This window comes from Mixophyes fleayi, chromosome 2, assembly GCF_038048845.1.
Source record: "Mixophyes fleayi isolate aMixFle1 chromosome 2, aMixFle1.hap1, whole genome shotgun sequence".
NCBI lineage: Eukaryota > Metazoa > Chordata > Amphibia > Anura > Limnodynastidae > Mixophyes > Mixophyes fleayi.
This window is the reverse complement of record NC_134403.1, coordinates 215714138-215728113: the sequence shown is the minus strand read 5'-3', so window position 1 is coordinate 215728113 and position 13976 is coordinate 215714138. Positions and strand designations below refer to the sequence as shown.

The 13976-nt window shown below is 39.2% G+C and overlaps 1 protein-coding gene and 1 long non-coding RNA gene across 3 annotated transcripts in view; one reads left to right on the top strand and one right to left on the bottom strand.

The window, feature by feature from the left end:
* CSF3R (colony stimulating factor 3 receptor) overlaps positions 1-13976 on the top strand; it is a 61100-nt gene that overhangs the window by 29151 nt on the left and 17973 nt on the right. Inside the window, exons 11-14 of the mRNA XM_075195443.1 lie at positions 288-389; positions 7463-7609; positions 8415-8555; positions 12145-12241. Of these exons, the coding sequence (XP_075051544.1) occupies positions 288-389; positions 7463-7609; positions 8415-8555; positions 12145-12241 (487 nt within the window). The remainder of the gene's footprint in view (positions 1-287; positions 390-7462; positions 7610-8414; positions 8556-12144; positions 12242-13976) is intronic.
* Positions 8902-11198, bottom strand: LOC142138631 (uncharacterized). 2 transcript variants are annotated; one of them, XR_012688068.1, is made up of 3 exons: positions 11090-11180; positions 10613-10673; positions 8902-9220 (listed from the first exon to the last, which is right to left on the bottom strand). It is a non-coding gene; the product is annotated as an uncharacterized LOC142138631 (long non-coding RNA). The 2 variants fall into 2 exon arrangements; XR_012688067.1 differs by lacking the exon at positions 10613-10673 and having other exon boundaries at positions 11090-11198.

Here is a 13976-nt window from a genome sequence, read left to right as displayed (position 1 = left end):
AAAGGCACGGCCAACATTGTCCCAATGTTTTTGGCCTTAAATATTGGCAAGTATGTTGTATACCCGCTTTGCCCCTACACTTGCTGATGAGTTAAATAATATAGAATATAAAAAAAAATTTGGTCTTAATAATATGATTTTCTTTTGCTGAAAATGATGGCATAATGAAAATGAGAATACTTTCAGCATAAAAGATCTACGTCCATTTTTTGAAGCGTATATCTTAGAATGTTCTGTCTCATTATGTCTAGCATACCCAACACTGTGTTTCTCTTTCTAAATTTCAGATAATATCCAACCATTCCAGATTTACAATGTCAAATTGTACCCCTTGTACGAAGATTGCATAGGAATGCCAGCACAAGCTGAAGTATACTCCAAAGAAGGTGGTAAGTTAAAATAGTGTTTATTTCAGTATCTACTCATCCCTCTTACACGTCTGTATCAACATCATCAGTGGTGATCCAAGTCTCCACGCTTCAAAGTAGCTGTACGTCTGTCCTGACTACAAGAGTAGTACAATTGTGCTCCCAACAAAGATGGCCAGTGCTCACTTCTTGGTAACCTTCTTCTGGTCACTTCTCATATGCACCTTTTGTTGAGTGGCACTGTGGTCTGATTTTGTCTGAGCAAATGACTACCTTTGTGAAGTCCCATATTCCCCAGTGTGAAACACTAGTTTTTCTGGCTGTCAAAAGTGATATTTATCAGCAGTATCTATACGATTTCTTGCACTACAAGTGCTTTGGGGTGTCCCATATTCCACAGTGTGAAACATTAATTTTTTGTCTGTCAAAAGTCATATTTAGCAGCAGTATTTCTACAATTTATTGCACTACAAGTGCTTTGGGGTGTCCCATATTCCCCAATGTGAAACACTAATTTTTCTGGCTGTCAAAAGTCATATTTATCAGCAGTATCTATAAAAAAAATTGCACTACAAGTGCTTTGGGCTCATTAAAATGGATTCAAAGCAGTCCACATATGAGCAGAATCAGCAAGCAGGTGCTGGCACCAGTCCTGATGGTAGTGTTCCCAGTACGTCATCTGGTAAAGCCTATGTTAAAGTACATAGTCTTTTTAAATCAGGTAAAAAAAAAACACACCAAAAAAAATTGCAAAAAAAGTGAAAAAGTAGTGTAACTGAGGAAAAGTTAAGTGCTGATAAAAAAAAAATTGCCAACATGCCATTCTACACACACAGCGCCTTTCTCTATTAGTGGCAGATCAAAAAATGTTACTGAACTTTCTTCTTGTATGGTCACTCGTGACTAGAGATGGTCACTGACCCCCGTGTTTTGGTTTTGGATTCGGTTTTGGATCTGGATTACCGTCGTGTTTTGGTTTTGGTTTTGGTTTTGCAAAACCGCCATTGCGTGTTTTGGTTTTGGTTTTGGTTTTGTTTGGTTTTGTTTTGCTATTTTTTGGGAAAATCCATGTTTTTGGGCCTAAATTAACCCAATTTAGTGCTCCAACTGTTTTAGAGACAAGTAATCTAATTGTTGAGGTAATAAATCATCCAAAAAAACAGTTTAATTCTTCGTTGGTAGGCCTATTCTACACACAAAACAGATTGTCTTCCTCTCCATCTATGCATATTGGCAATGCAGCCATCGTCTTTGAATGTATATTACACCCTACACTTATAGTTAAATATGTAAAGAAATGGAAAAAGCCAGTTTGCTTTCTGTCTCTCAAGGCCCCCCTCCACTTGTATAAAATAGCAAAAAATTCAGCCATTATAGACTGTACAATATTAATTGACATGGAGAAAGCCAGTTTGGTTTCTGTCTCTCTAGGCCCCCCTCCACTTGTATAAAATACTAAAAAATTCAGCCATTATAGACTGTACAATATTAATTGACATGGAGAAAGACAGTTTGGGGTCACTCTGTCTCTCTAGGCCCCCCTCCACTTGTATAAAATACCAAAAAATTCAGCCATTATAGACTGTACAATATTAATTGACATGGAGAAAGCCAGTTTGGTTTCTGTCTCTCTAGCCCCCCCTCCACTTGTATAAAATACTAAAAAATTCAGCCATTATAGACTGTACAATATAAATTGAAATGGACAAAGGCAGTTTGGTATCTGTCTGCATCAGATCCTCTCTCCACTAGGAGTAAAATAGAAAACTATTCAGCCGTTATATAATCTAGAATATAAATAGAAATTGAGAAAGGCAATTTGGTATCTGTCTGCATCATAATCATCAACATCATCATTAGCGCCCTCGTCGCCTACACAAATCTCCCCCTCATCCTCTTCTAATTCCAAAGTGGCATCCTCAATTTGGGTATCACCGGCTACACTCGGGCTATTAAGGCACACATCAGCAGAATGCTCACGATTAGACATCCCACTGTTGGATGGACTCTCCACAGGGATTGTTGTCATTTGTGAATCAGAGCAAATATTCTCCTGTAATGCCTCACTGGTATCTTGCAGCTCAGCTTTGACGCGTAACAGTAGTTGTGCACCAATTGTAGCCTGGGTAACTTTTTGGGATCTGCCACTAATAGCCAAAGGTGAAGGCCTCATTCTCTCTTTGCCACTGCGTGTGTAGAATGGCATGCTTGCAATTTTTTTTTTATCGTCACTTAACTTTTGCTCAGTTACACTTCTTTTTCGCTTCAATACAGTAAATTTTTTTTTGGTTTTTGTTTTTTGCACTAATTTGAAAACACTCTGTTGTTTGACATCGCCTTGGCCAGATGACGTACTGGGAACACTAACATCAGGACTGGTGACAGAACCTGGTTGCTCATTTAGATCATATGTGGACTGCTTTGAATCCATTCTGAGCGCAAACCACTGAGGAGTGCTAAAAATTATTGAGTAGATACTGCTGACAGATATGACTTTTGACAGCCAGAAATATTAATGCACAATTAGGGAGGACACCCCAAAAACACTGAGGAGTGCTTAAAATTATTGAGTAGATACTGCTGACAGATATGACTTTTGACAGCCAGAAATATTAATGCACAATTAGAGAGGACACCCCAAAAACACTGAGGAGTGCTAACATTTATTGAGTAGATACTGCTGACAGATATGACTTTTGACAGCCAGAAATATTAATGCACAATTAGAGAGGACACCCCAAAAACACTGAGGAGTGCTAACATTTATTGAGTAGATACTGCTGACAGATATGACTTTTGACAGCCAGAAATATTAATGCACAATTAGAGAGGACACCCCAAAAACACTGAGGAGTGCTAACATTTATTGAGTAGATACTGCTGACAGATATGACTTTTGACAGCCAGAAATATTAATGCACAATTAGGGAGGACACCCCAAAAACACAGAGGAGTGCTAAAATTTATTGAGTAGATACTGCTGACAGATATGACTTTTGACAGCCAGAAATATTAATGCACAATTAGAGAGGACACCCCAAAAACACTGAGGAGTGCTTAAAATTATTGAGTAGATACTGCTGACAGATATGACTTTTGACAGCCAGAAATATTAATGCACAATTAGAGAGGACACCCCAAAAACACTGAGGAGTGCTAACATTTATTGAGTAGATACTGCTGACAGATATGACTTTTGACAGCCAGAAATATTAATGCACAATTAGGGAGGACACCCCAAAAACACAGAGGAGTGCTAAAATTTATTGAGTAGATACTGCTGACAGATATGACTTTTGACAGCCAGAAATATTAATGCACAATTAGAGAGGACACCCCAAAAACACTGAGGAGTGCTAAAAATTATTGAGTAGATACTGCTGACAGATATGACTTTTGACAGCCAGAAATATTAATGCACAATTAGGGAGGACACCCCAAAAACACTGAGGAGTGCTTAAAATTATTGAGTAGATACTGCTGACAGATATGACTTTTGACAGCCAGAAATATTAATGCACAATTAGAGAGGACACCCCAAAAACACTGAGGAGTGCTTAAAATTATTGAGTAGATACTGCTGACAGATATGACTTTTGACAGCCAGAAATATTAATGCACAATTAGAGAGGACACCCCAAAAACACTGAGGAGTGCTAACATTTATTGAGTAGATACTGCTGACAGATATGACTTTTGACAGCCAGAAATATTAATGCACAATTAGAGAGGACACCCCAAAAACACTGAGGAGTGCTAACATTTATTGAGTAGATACTGCTGACAGATATGACTTTTGACAGCCAGAAATATTAATGCACAATTAGAGAGGACACCCCAAAAACACTGAGGAGTGCTAACATTTATTGAGTAGATACTGCTGACAGATATGACTTTTGACAGCCAGAAATATTAATGCACAATTAGGGAGGACACCCCAAAAACACAGAGGAGTGCTAAAATTTATTGAGTAGATACTGCTGACAGATATGACTTTTGACAGCCAGAAATATTAATGCACAATTAGAGAGGACACCCCAAAAACACTGAGGAGTGCTTAAAATTATTGAGTAGATACTGCTGACAGATATGACTTTTGACAGCCAGAAATATTAATGCACAATTAGAGAGGACACCCCAAAAACACTGAGGAGTGCTTAAAATTATTGAGTAGATACTGCTGACAGATATGACTTTTGACAGCCAGAAATATTAATGCACAATTAGAGAGGACACCCCAAAAACACTGAGGAGTGCTAACATTTATTGAGTAGATACTGCTGACAGATATGACTTTTGACAGCCAGAAATATTAATGCACAATTATGGGGGACAACCCAAAAGCGCTGGGGAGTGCCAAATATGAAGAAAAAATAATAAACCTCTATCCTCCTCTCTGCACTAGCGATTTTGGTTAGAGCAATTGCAAGAACAATATTGTATTCTTTCTCTGTCCCTGCTCTAATTAGCCTATGACTACACCCTGCTCTCTCCCTCTGTCAAATGGCGATGGATTGCTGTGGAGGCGTGTATTTATAAAGTTGAAGTATCGCGAGAACCGAGTCCCGAGATCCGACGACGTCACAATGACGTTCGGCCTCGATTTGGATTCGGAATTGGCGGGAGAGTACCGAGCTGCTCAGCTCGGTACTCGGATACCCAAAGTTCGGGTGGGTTCGGTTCTCGGAGAACCGGACCCGCCCATCTCTACTCGTGACCAAGCATGACCAACTAATTTGGAGTCTAAAAGTTGTGCACAACTACTGTTACGTGTGAAAGGCGAGCTGCAAGAAAACAGTAAGGCTTTAGAGGATAATGTATGCTCAGAATCAGACATGACACCAATCCCTGTGGAGAGTCCATCCACCAGTGATATGTGTAATCGCGAGCATTCTGTTAGTGCACCCATAAAGAAGGGCCCTTTCAGCAGTTCTGCTGATGTGTGCCTTAACAGGCCGAGTGTAGCCGGTGATACACCAATTGAGGATGCCACTTTGGAATTAGAAGAGGATGAGGGGGAGATTTGTGTAGGCGATGAGGGCTCTAATGAGGATGTTGATGAGGATGATGCAGACAGATACCAAATTGCCTTTGTCCATTTCTTTTAATATTCTAATTCTACAGTCTATGCAGCTTTTCTTCTATTTAACTACAAGTGGAGGGGGCAGGGGTCATAGACAGCCACCAAACTACCTTGGTCCATTTATTTTTATATTGTTCAGTCTATGCAGGCTGCTTTTTTTCTATTTAACTATAAGTGGAGGGGGGGCGGAAGGGGTATAGAGACTGAGAGACTGACACCAAACTGCCTTTGGCCATTTCTATTTAACGTACAGTCAATGCAGGCTGATTTTTTCCCATTTATCTACAAGTGAAGGGTGTAATATACACCCAAAGACGATGGCTACATTGCCAATAGTCAAAGATGAAGGAGGAAGACAACCAGGTTTGTCTGTATAATTTTCAGGCAAGTGTTAGAATTAAGGACAGCCTACCAGGGATTAAACAGTTTTTTTCATCATTTATTAGCTTTAGAATTACCTCACTTATCCAAGAAACAGGTGGAGCACTAAATTAGATTATTTTAGACCAAAAAATAGTATTTTTTCCAAAAATAACAAAACAAAACCAAACAAAACCAAAACACGCAAGGGCGGTTTGGCAAAACCAAAACCAAAACACGATGGTAATCCAGATCCAAAACCAAAACCAAAACCAAAACAGGGGGGTCAGTGAGCATCTATACTTTAAATCAATAAGAAAAAGATTTGAGCTGCACCCCTAGCTTTTGAGCTTTTTGCTTTAATCCTGATTTGGTTACATCTCTGTCCACTTCTGCTAGATTTCTGCTCCTTTCTTTTGTTTTATTCTTTGCATTGGGTACTTGAAATGAATTGAGTTGTAAGCTGCATCTATCAGACATCAGAATGCATCATCTCATAGAGAACTCTTAAATAATCATTTTCGACATTGGACAAAGTTAATTTTTTCTGTGGTCATAGGGGCTTAGGAATGTGGTCTATTTGGAAAAAAGGGGATTTGTTGCAAAAGTATTTCTGAAAGGTTTTATCCACGGACTCAGGTACTTCTGTAGCCATGTTCAGGAGATGGGGAAATAGCATATTTATCATTTGCTAAACCAGCATTCTTATACTGAATCAACAGTGAAAGATGGAAGAAAGAACTAAACATTTTGGGCTAGATTTACTAAACTGCGGGTTTGGAAAGGTTGGGGATGTTGCCTATGGCAACCAATCAGATTCTAGCTTTCATTTATTTAGTGCATTCTACAAAATGACAGCTAGAATCTGGTTGGTTGCTATAGACAACATCTCCGCTTTTTCAAACCCGCAGTTTAGTAAATATACCCCTTTATCTCTTTTTGAGGCATATTATTAATCGCATTTGCAACGCGATCCATTTCAACCCCTTTTGCAAAGATAAGGATTGAAATATTGCAACTATTTATTACAAATCTTCACTAGGAACAGCAGTCATGAAAAACTGCTGTTCCTGCGAAGACCTGTCACCTGTCTCCTATAGTCACTATCGCAAAGTGTTCACCTTTGCGATAGTAACCAGAGGGGAGAGCAGGTAAGTAGCGCTGAGGGATCCGAAGATCCCTCTACTGCAACGCTCTCCCTATAGGCTTCAATGGCTAATGCCAGCGTTGGCTATCGTGCAAAATCTCCAAAAATCTTTGATTTTCGTAACTTGTTAAATAGTGCAAAATAGACATCTAGGCGTACTGCTTTGGAATTCAAAGAAAAAGGCAAAGCAGCAGAAATTCACGATATCTGCTGCAATGCCCTATTAATAAATTACAACTTTACTTTAAAATGCGAGATTGGAGATTTGTTTCTTTCACTGTGTATATGTACTTTATGTGTAATATGTGTGTGTCAGTATCTTGATGCGCTATGTCACTACCTGTGTCTTTCATAGTGTTTTTTTTATCTGAGAAATCAAAACATACATGTTACAGATAATATTTTGCCCAATTTTACACCAATTTTTCCTAGTCCCTTGAAAAATGTAGAATGTAGAATCACAGCAATAGCACATTTTAAATTGTAATCTCTTTCTCTCTACAGCACCAGATTTTTCTCCAAAACTTAAATTATCCACAGTTGGCAAATCAAAGGCCGAAGTGCACTGGAAGCCAATTCCCTTGGAAAGACAGAATGGGTTTATTACCGGCTACACCATTTTCTGGACTGACACACATGGAAGAGAATATTGTAAGAGTTTCAGCACATGGCTATTGTGCACTGCAGAAAAAAAAGATGGGTACTTATTACACGGGCGCACTACTTGCAACACATACTCTGTACTTAATACTGAGGATGAGCTGGGCAGGATCTCCAATATATATTTATCACCCATATAGTTACAAACATCCACCACCCATATCAGGCAAACGTCAAGTCTGATGTTAGTGTTTGCACCAGCTCAATCTTGCGATTGCCAACTCATCTGACTTTAACCAAATGCTGGAGCCTATGATGTGAGTCTCTGGTGCATCAAAAGAGTGCAGTATGGTAGTAAATAATTTAGAGTATGTTTACTGGTTACTGAATGTATGAACCTGTTAGCTCACTCTAATTTAGAAACCAAATTATGCAGAAAAAGATCAATCTTAAGGCAAAGTAGATCTATTTTAATGAACAGGATGCAATATTTCAGCCATATAAAAGATAATAGCTCCATCCTTTATATTGCATACGTGTGGCTGAGAAATTATTATAAATAAGAAGATTTTGTCAATGACTTTTCATATAGTATAGTAATGTCAGTCATAAAAACTATACATCAGTATTTTGCTTATAAAGTAGTCAATAGAAAATATTTTTGAGGCTTGATGTGCATGTTGGGTGTGCAATTACATTTACCCACAATGCCTGTGATAGCATTAACTCTAGCGTTGTCTTAATGGTTGTACTCAGGGCATCTAAACATAAATACAAATACATGCAAAGTATCACATTTGTTCACTTATTAAGCAAAAATAAGTATCTGACTTAATTTTGTGTTGTCTTTCTTTAGCTTCAACTCTTGATGGTTTATCAACAAAATTTGAGATGAAAAATCTGCTGCCTTCAACCACATATCATGTGTTTCTAAGCAGCTCAACTGCAGGAGGCTGTGCCAATGGAACTGTTCTAATGATTCATACCAATAATCTAGGTGAGCAAAATCGTTTCAACAATACAGAGGAATAGTATAAGGAATTGGGAGATTATAAAGTCAGGCAGTGATAGCATACTTTTTTCAGACTCACCTGCCATGAAGCACAATATTATACCCTTGAAAATTAGGCAAAATATTGCTCTTCCCAGAGCACATTGTCTCCTCTCCCTGTAGGTCCCTCAGAGCTGATAGTCAGCGTGGGCTATAATAACACTCTCACACAAAGAAAGGATTATAGGCAGGAGAAGGCAGACGTTGCACACAGTTAAGGACAGACAGACTAAGCACATATGTAGAGACAATTAAGAGAGACAGAAATAGACACATAGACAGATAGTCTAAATGAGGATACACAAAGTCTTTTTGCTTTATTTTTATTTTGCAGCCCATACAGGTTTCTTTAAGTACCTGTAGTGTAGCCAAGTCAAACAATTCATTTTAAGTTTGCCAGCAAAGGACTCTCTGGGAAGTGGCTGGCTTGCTCTTCCTTCTCTGTTCTGGTTAGCATGAAAATAAGTTGCATTGTGCCATTTAAGTTCAGGGTGCTGGATTGAGCAGAAGCCATGGAATGAGAGGGAGAGATTGGGCAGATTTCCTGGGAAGGGTGGGCACATCACTGTGCCAAAATGGTCCACTGTCGGTTTGTAGAGTAGGCAGAGCTCCTGGAACAAAGGGAACAATATTATGTCAGAAATACCTGTCTGGGTACTGCCACCAGGGCTGCCATCAGAAACTGTGGGGCCCAGTACTAATTAATCTGGCAGGGCCCCCCCTCCCCTCCCCATACATGCGCCCCCTCCCCATACATGTGCCCCCCTCCCTCTTCGCCATACATGCGCCCCCTATCCCTCAACACAGTACATTCATCCCCACTCCCTCATCACCGTAAATGTTCCCCTCCCCCCAAAAAAATGTCCCCCTCTCCTCTCCCCGCAAGCACAGTAAATGTCCCCCTCTCCTCTTCTCACAAGCACAGTAAATGTCCCCCTCTCCTCTCCCCGTAAGCACAGTAAATGTCCCCCTCTCCTCTCCCCGCAAGCACAGTAAATGTCCCCCTCTCCTCTCCCCGCAACCACAGTAAATGTTTCCCTCTCTATGAGCTGTGGTGCTATGTGTGGTGGACAAGGGTTTTCTATGCACAGTATTTCGTTTTTTTACTTTCTCTGTTATGGTGGACACAGTACATAATATTATGTGTTTCCTTACAGACCTGCACTTAGTTTACTCTATCTCTATCCTCCCCACACTGTGCTTGTTGGAAATCCTACAATAATCTTAGAGAAAGAAAGAAAATGCGGCTAATAGGGCACTCAAAAGGTCCTGGATATAATATAACATACTAAAAAGCTTTAATGATATGCATTAATATAATACTCAAATTGCAAAAGAATGTATTTATTAAAAACAAGATTAGCGAAATAATTAAAAGAGAAAAATATGCTGAATCTGAAAAATATTAATGACTGTTAACATAGCGACAAATAGCCGCTAAAAGCACGCAGCCCAGGCTCCTGTTAAGTAAACAAGTCCCCTTAGTAATTCTTTTTTGTGACATGATATATTCAATTAGCGATGGGGGAAGTTATTAGTTTAAATTAAGGTAACTGTCAATGGTAATTCTGTTGTTTTTAAGTCAAACCCTGCCTAAAAGTTTAATTATATAGCACGGAGTCGGCGGCGAGCTTGTCTCGCCGACGAGCGTTTCTTTAGTGTCTTTTTCAAGGCAGCCCGAGGCGATCCTTCTATTGGCTATTAATAGAAATAGGTCCACCCCCTTACTTGCATCATACCTAGCGACGCTTGGGGACAACCGTTCTTACCACGTTTGTAAATACGAATTGAAAATGCTGTTCAACACTGAATGTTTCATTTCCAGCAAATGAGAAGAAGGTAAATATCAAGGCATTGAAATTATAATGAAAATTAAATGACAGGAAAGTTGCAAAGCATTAGAACTATAGTGTGAGGCTTTAAAGGGTCCTCACATTTAGAGGAATGGAACATATGTGAGCGATCCAGTAAAAAATAAAAATAAAAAAATAAAAAATACAAACCTGATCACCCTGAAGTCAATGGATAATTTCTATAAAACGTTTTCAGCAGTAATATATTACCCTTAGAAAGACATATCAATCTATATAAATCCTAATATTCCATAAATATAAAGTGTAGATAGAAGAGAAAAATGAAATAAACCTATTAATGCTATACAGTGCCCTATAGTGAACAACTAAATTAATTATTAACAAAATTACCCTAGTGAAGAAAATAAATAAGAGATACATTAGCACATCTGCCTAATGTATCATAATATCCATACCCTTAATCCTACCATTAGTACACAATAAATCAAAAGGACATATTACATCCTATATTGAATGAATAATATACATATAGAAATTAACACTACAAATTAATATTGAAGTGAAACTACCAAGTGACAAAATAATAGGACAAACCCCATATAAAATATAAATAGTGTGAACTAATGGCTTAAGATGAGTGCCTACAAGTAAAATAAAATTACTTACACTGTCCAGAATGAAACAGAAGTTGCTTGATGCAGCCCCTCTGTGTGATGTGAGGTCACACCATCATGTGACAGGAAGAGGAGGCTGGTCACATGTTCAAATGGGCGGAGCCAACATTCCCCTGCGATCTCTGCTGTGTTCTCCCCAGCGTCCCTGCTGCTGCTGCTGTGAGCCTGGCAGTGACAGGCAGCTGTCAAACGTGGATCGGAGATGAAATTCGCGTTTCACAGCTGCCTGACACTGCCAGGCTCACAGCAGCAGCAGCAGGGACGCTGGGGAGGACACAGCAGTGATGAAACAGCTCATCAGTGGTCAGCGGGCCCCCTGGTGAGCCCGGGCCCCATACATCAGTACCCCCTGTACCCCCCTGATGGCGGCCCTGACTGCCACAGTGAATTAAAGTAATATCCCAGTAAAACCACACTCATATAAGCATAAATATTGCTCGATTTTGCATGAACACACTTTTACACTCAATTCAAAGCATGTCACAGCACTCCTTTAACATGGGTAACAACGCAAACCAAATACTGATTTGAAATGTCATGCATCTATATTTGTTAAGTGCAAGTCATGATTTGTGCATAGCTTAGTGTTCAAATTCTAGATTGGTATCTCAATACCCAACCAGGTCTAAATGTTGCCCAGTTTGTGACAATCTCTACAGCCACAAAAACAAAAAAATATAAACTAAAACTTTCTTTCAGTTGACACAAATATCAGATGCACAAACATCTACAAAATTGGGTTGACACTGCACCTACTGCACAACATATACATATACACCTAATGACTTCCCAATGTGCAGGCATGTCCGGAACACACTCACTAACAAAATACTGCATAACTGATTGTAAATGCAAGGGCTTTTTGGTTGGCATTCATAAATGGCATAAATCAATGGGTTTTTTTGTGGGTCAATATTCCATTCAGAAGCACGAGAGCAGCATCTGACAATGTTATATAACATATAATATTTATATTATGGGTAAGGAACCAAATGGATTTTAGATTGATTATAAGTTTAGTTTCAACAGGAATCTCTTATTATTTAGATAATGAAGACATCCGTCTGATGCTCCTAGTGTTCTTTCTGTTCTGCTCCCTGATGATCATTGTCATGTGTATGATCTGCATCATGAGACATGAAAGGTAAATCCAGTAACTCACACAGCAGCTCTACAATTCACAATAATAATAAAAACTGTCTTTACCTTTAACAGTTTTGTCATACAATTCCTATCTTTCAATTTTACCACCTATATATTTTTTTCTGTATCTTAATAAAACTACTCCCTGTTATTCCTTCAGTCTCTCCCTACAACTTGCTCCATATAACTCCTCCTATCTCTCCCTATAACTCCTCCTATCTCTCCCTATAACTCCTCTTATCAATCCAATCCATTCTATCCATTTGTCTCTCCATTTAACTGATCTATATGAAGCCTCCTTACTCTCCATATAACTGCTCCATATAAAGCCTCCTATCTCTCTATATAACTGCACTATATAAAGCCTCCTATCTCTCCCTATAACTGCTCTCTATAACTCCTCCTATCTCTCCAAGTCTCCATATAACTTCCCCATATAACTCCTCCTATCTCTCCATATAACTGCTCCATTTAAAGCCTCCTATCGCTCCCTATAACTCCTCTTATCAATCCATACATCTGCTTTCTATAAATCCACCTGTCTCTCTATTTTACTGCTCCATATGAAGCTTCTTATCTCTCCATATATAACAACTCCATATAAAGCCTGCTATCTCTCCATATAACTGCTACCTGTTAAACATCCTATCTCTCTATATAATTGCTCCATTTAAAGCCTCATATCTCTCCATATATCTGGTTCATATAAAGCCTCCTATCTCTCCATATAACTTCCACATATAATACATCCTATCTCTCCATATTACTGCTCCATATAACTCCTCCCGTCTCTCCTTATAACTGCTCCCTATAACTCCTCTTCTTGATCCATATAATTGCTTTCTATAAATCCTCCTGTCTCTCAATTTAACTGCTCCATATGATGCCTCCTATCTCTCCTTATAACTTGCTCCCTATAACTTCTCCTATCTCTCCAAGCCTCCATATAACTTCCCCATATAACTCCTCCTATCTCTCTGTGAAGATACGTGGTTCCCAAATCACTCAGACTTGGTATTAGAGGAAATATAGAAGGATGATTTATTCTGCAGAGCAGGATTACATACAGCATGGCCCCTTAACGATAGCAGGCCCAACAAGTAAGGAAATCAGTTCAAATTAATCCAGTGGGATAGGTACAGCATGGTCCCCTTAGCAATAGCAGGTCCAACAAGTTAGGAAATCAGTTCAAATAAATCCAATGGGATAGGTACAGCATAGTCCCTTTAACAATAGCAAGTCCAACAAGTGAAAAAAATTAATGTGATAGGTTCCACAGCACATCTCTGGCAGACCATCACCTCTTGGCCAAAGTCAGTCACATACATGTCCAGCTCCCAAGGTAGCCTCTTTCATCACCTCATAATTCCACTTTGGGAACTGCCTGCCTAGCGGAGTTGCAAAAGGTCTCGATTGGTGGGCTTCTAACACTATCCAGCCCAGGTGACCCCTGCTGGGTCTGGCTCCTGGCTGTCTGTTTGCTCACTAGTGGATAATAGGGAGCAAACAGAAATAACAATGGTAGCTTAATTCACTCAACTCCTGAGTGTTCCCTGTGGAGGTGGAATTTAACCCCTGAAGTATTTTTCAAGGAGATGTTATAGTTCCATCACTGATACTTCCTGATAACAACATGGCTAAAAAGTGCAGTTCAGGTATGGAATAGATTAATTTCCAAGCCAGTTGCTTTACATTCCTCTCCCCACTTTTTAGTCCGTATACGAGGCTTGGAGTGT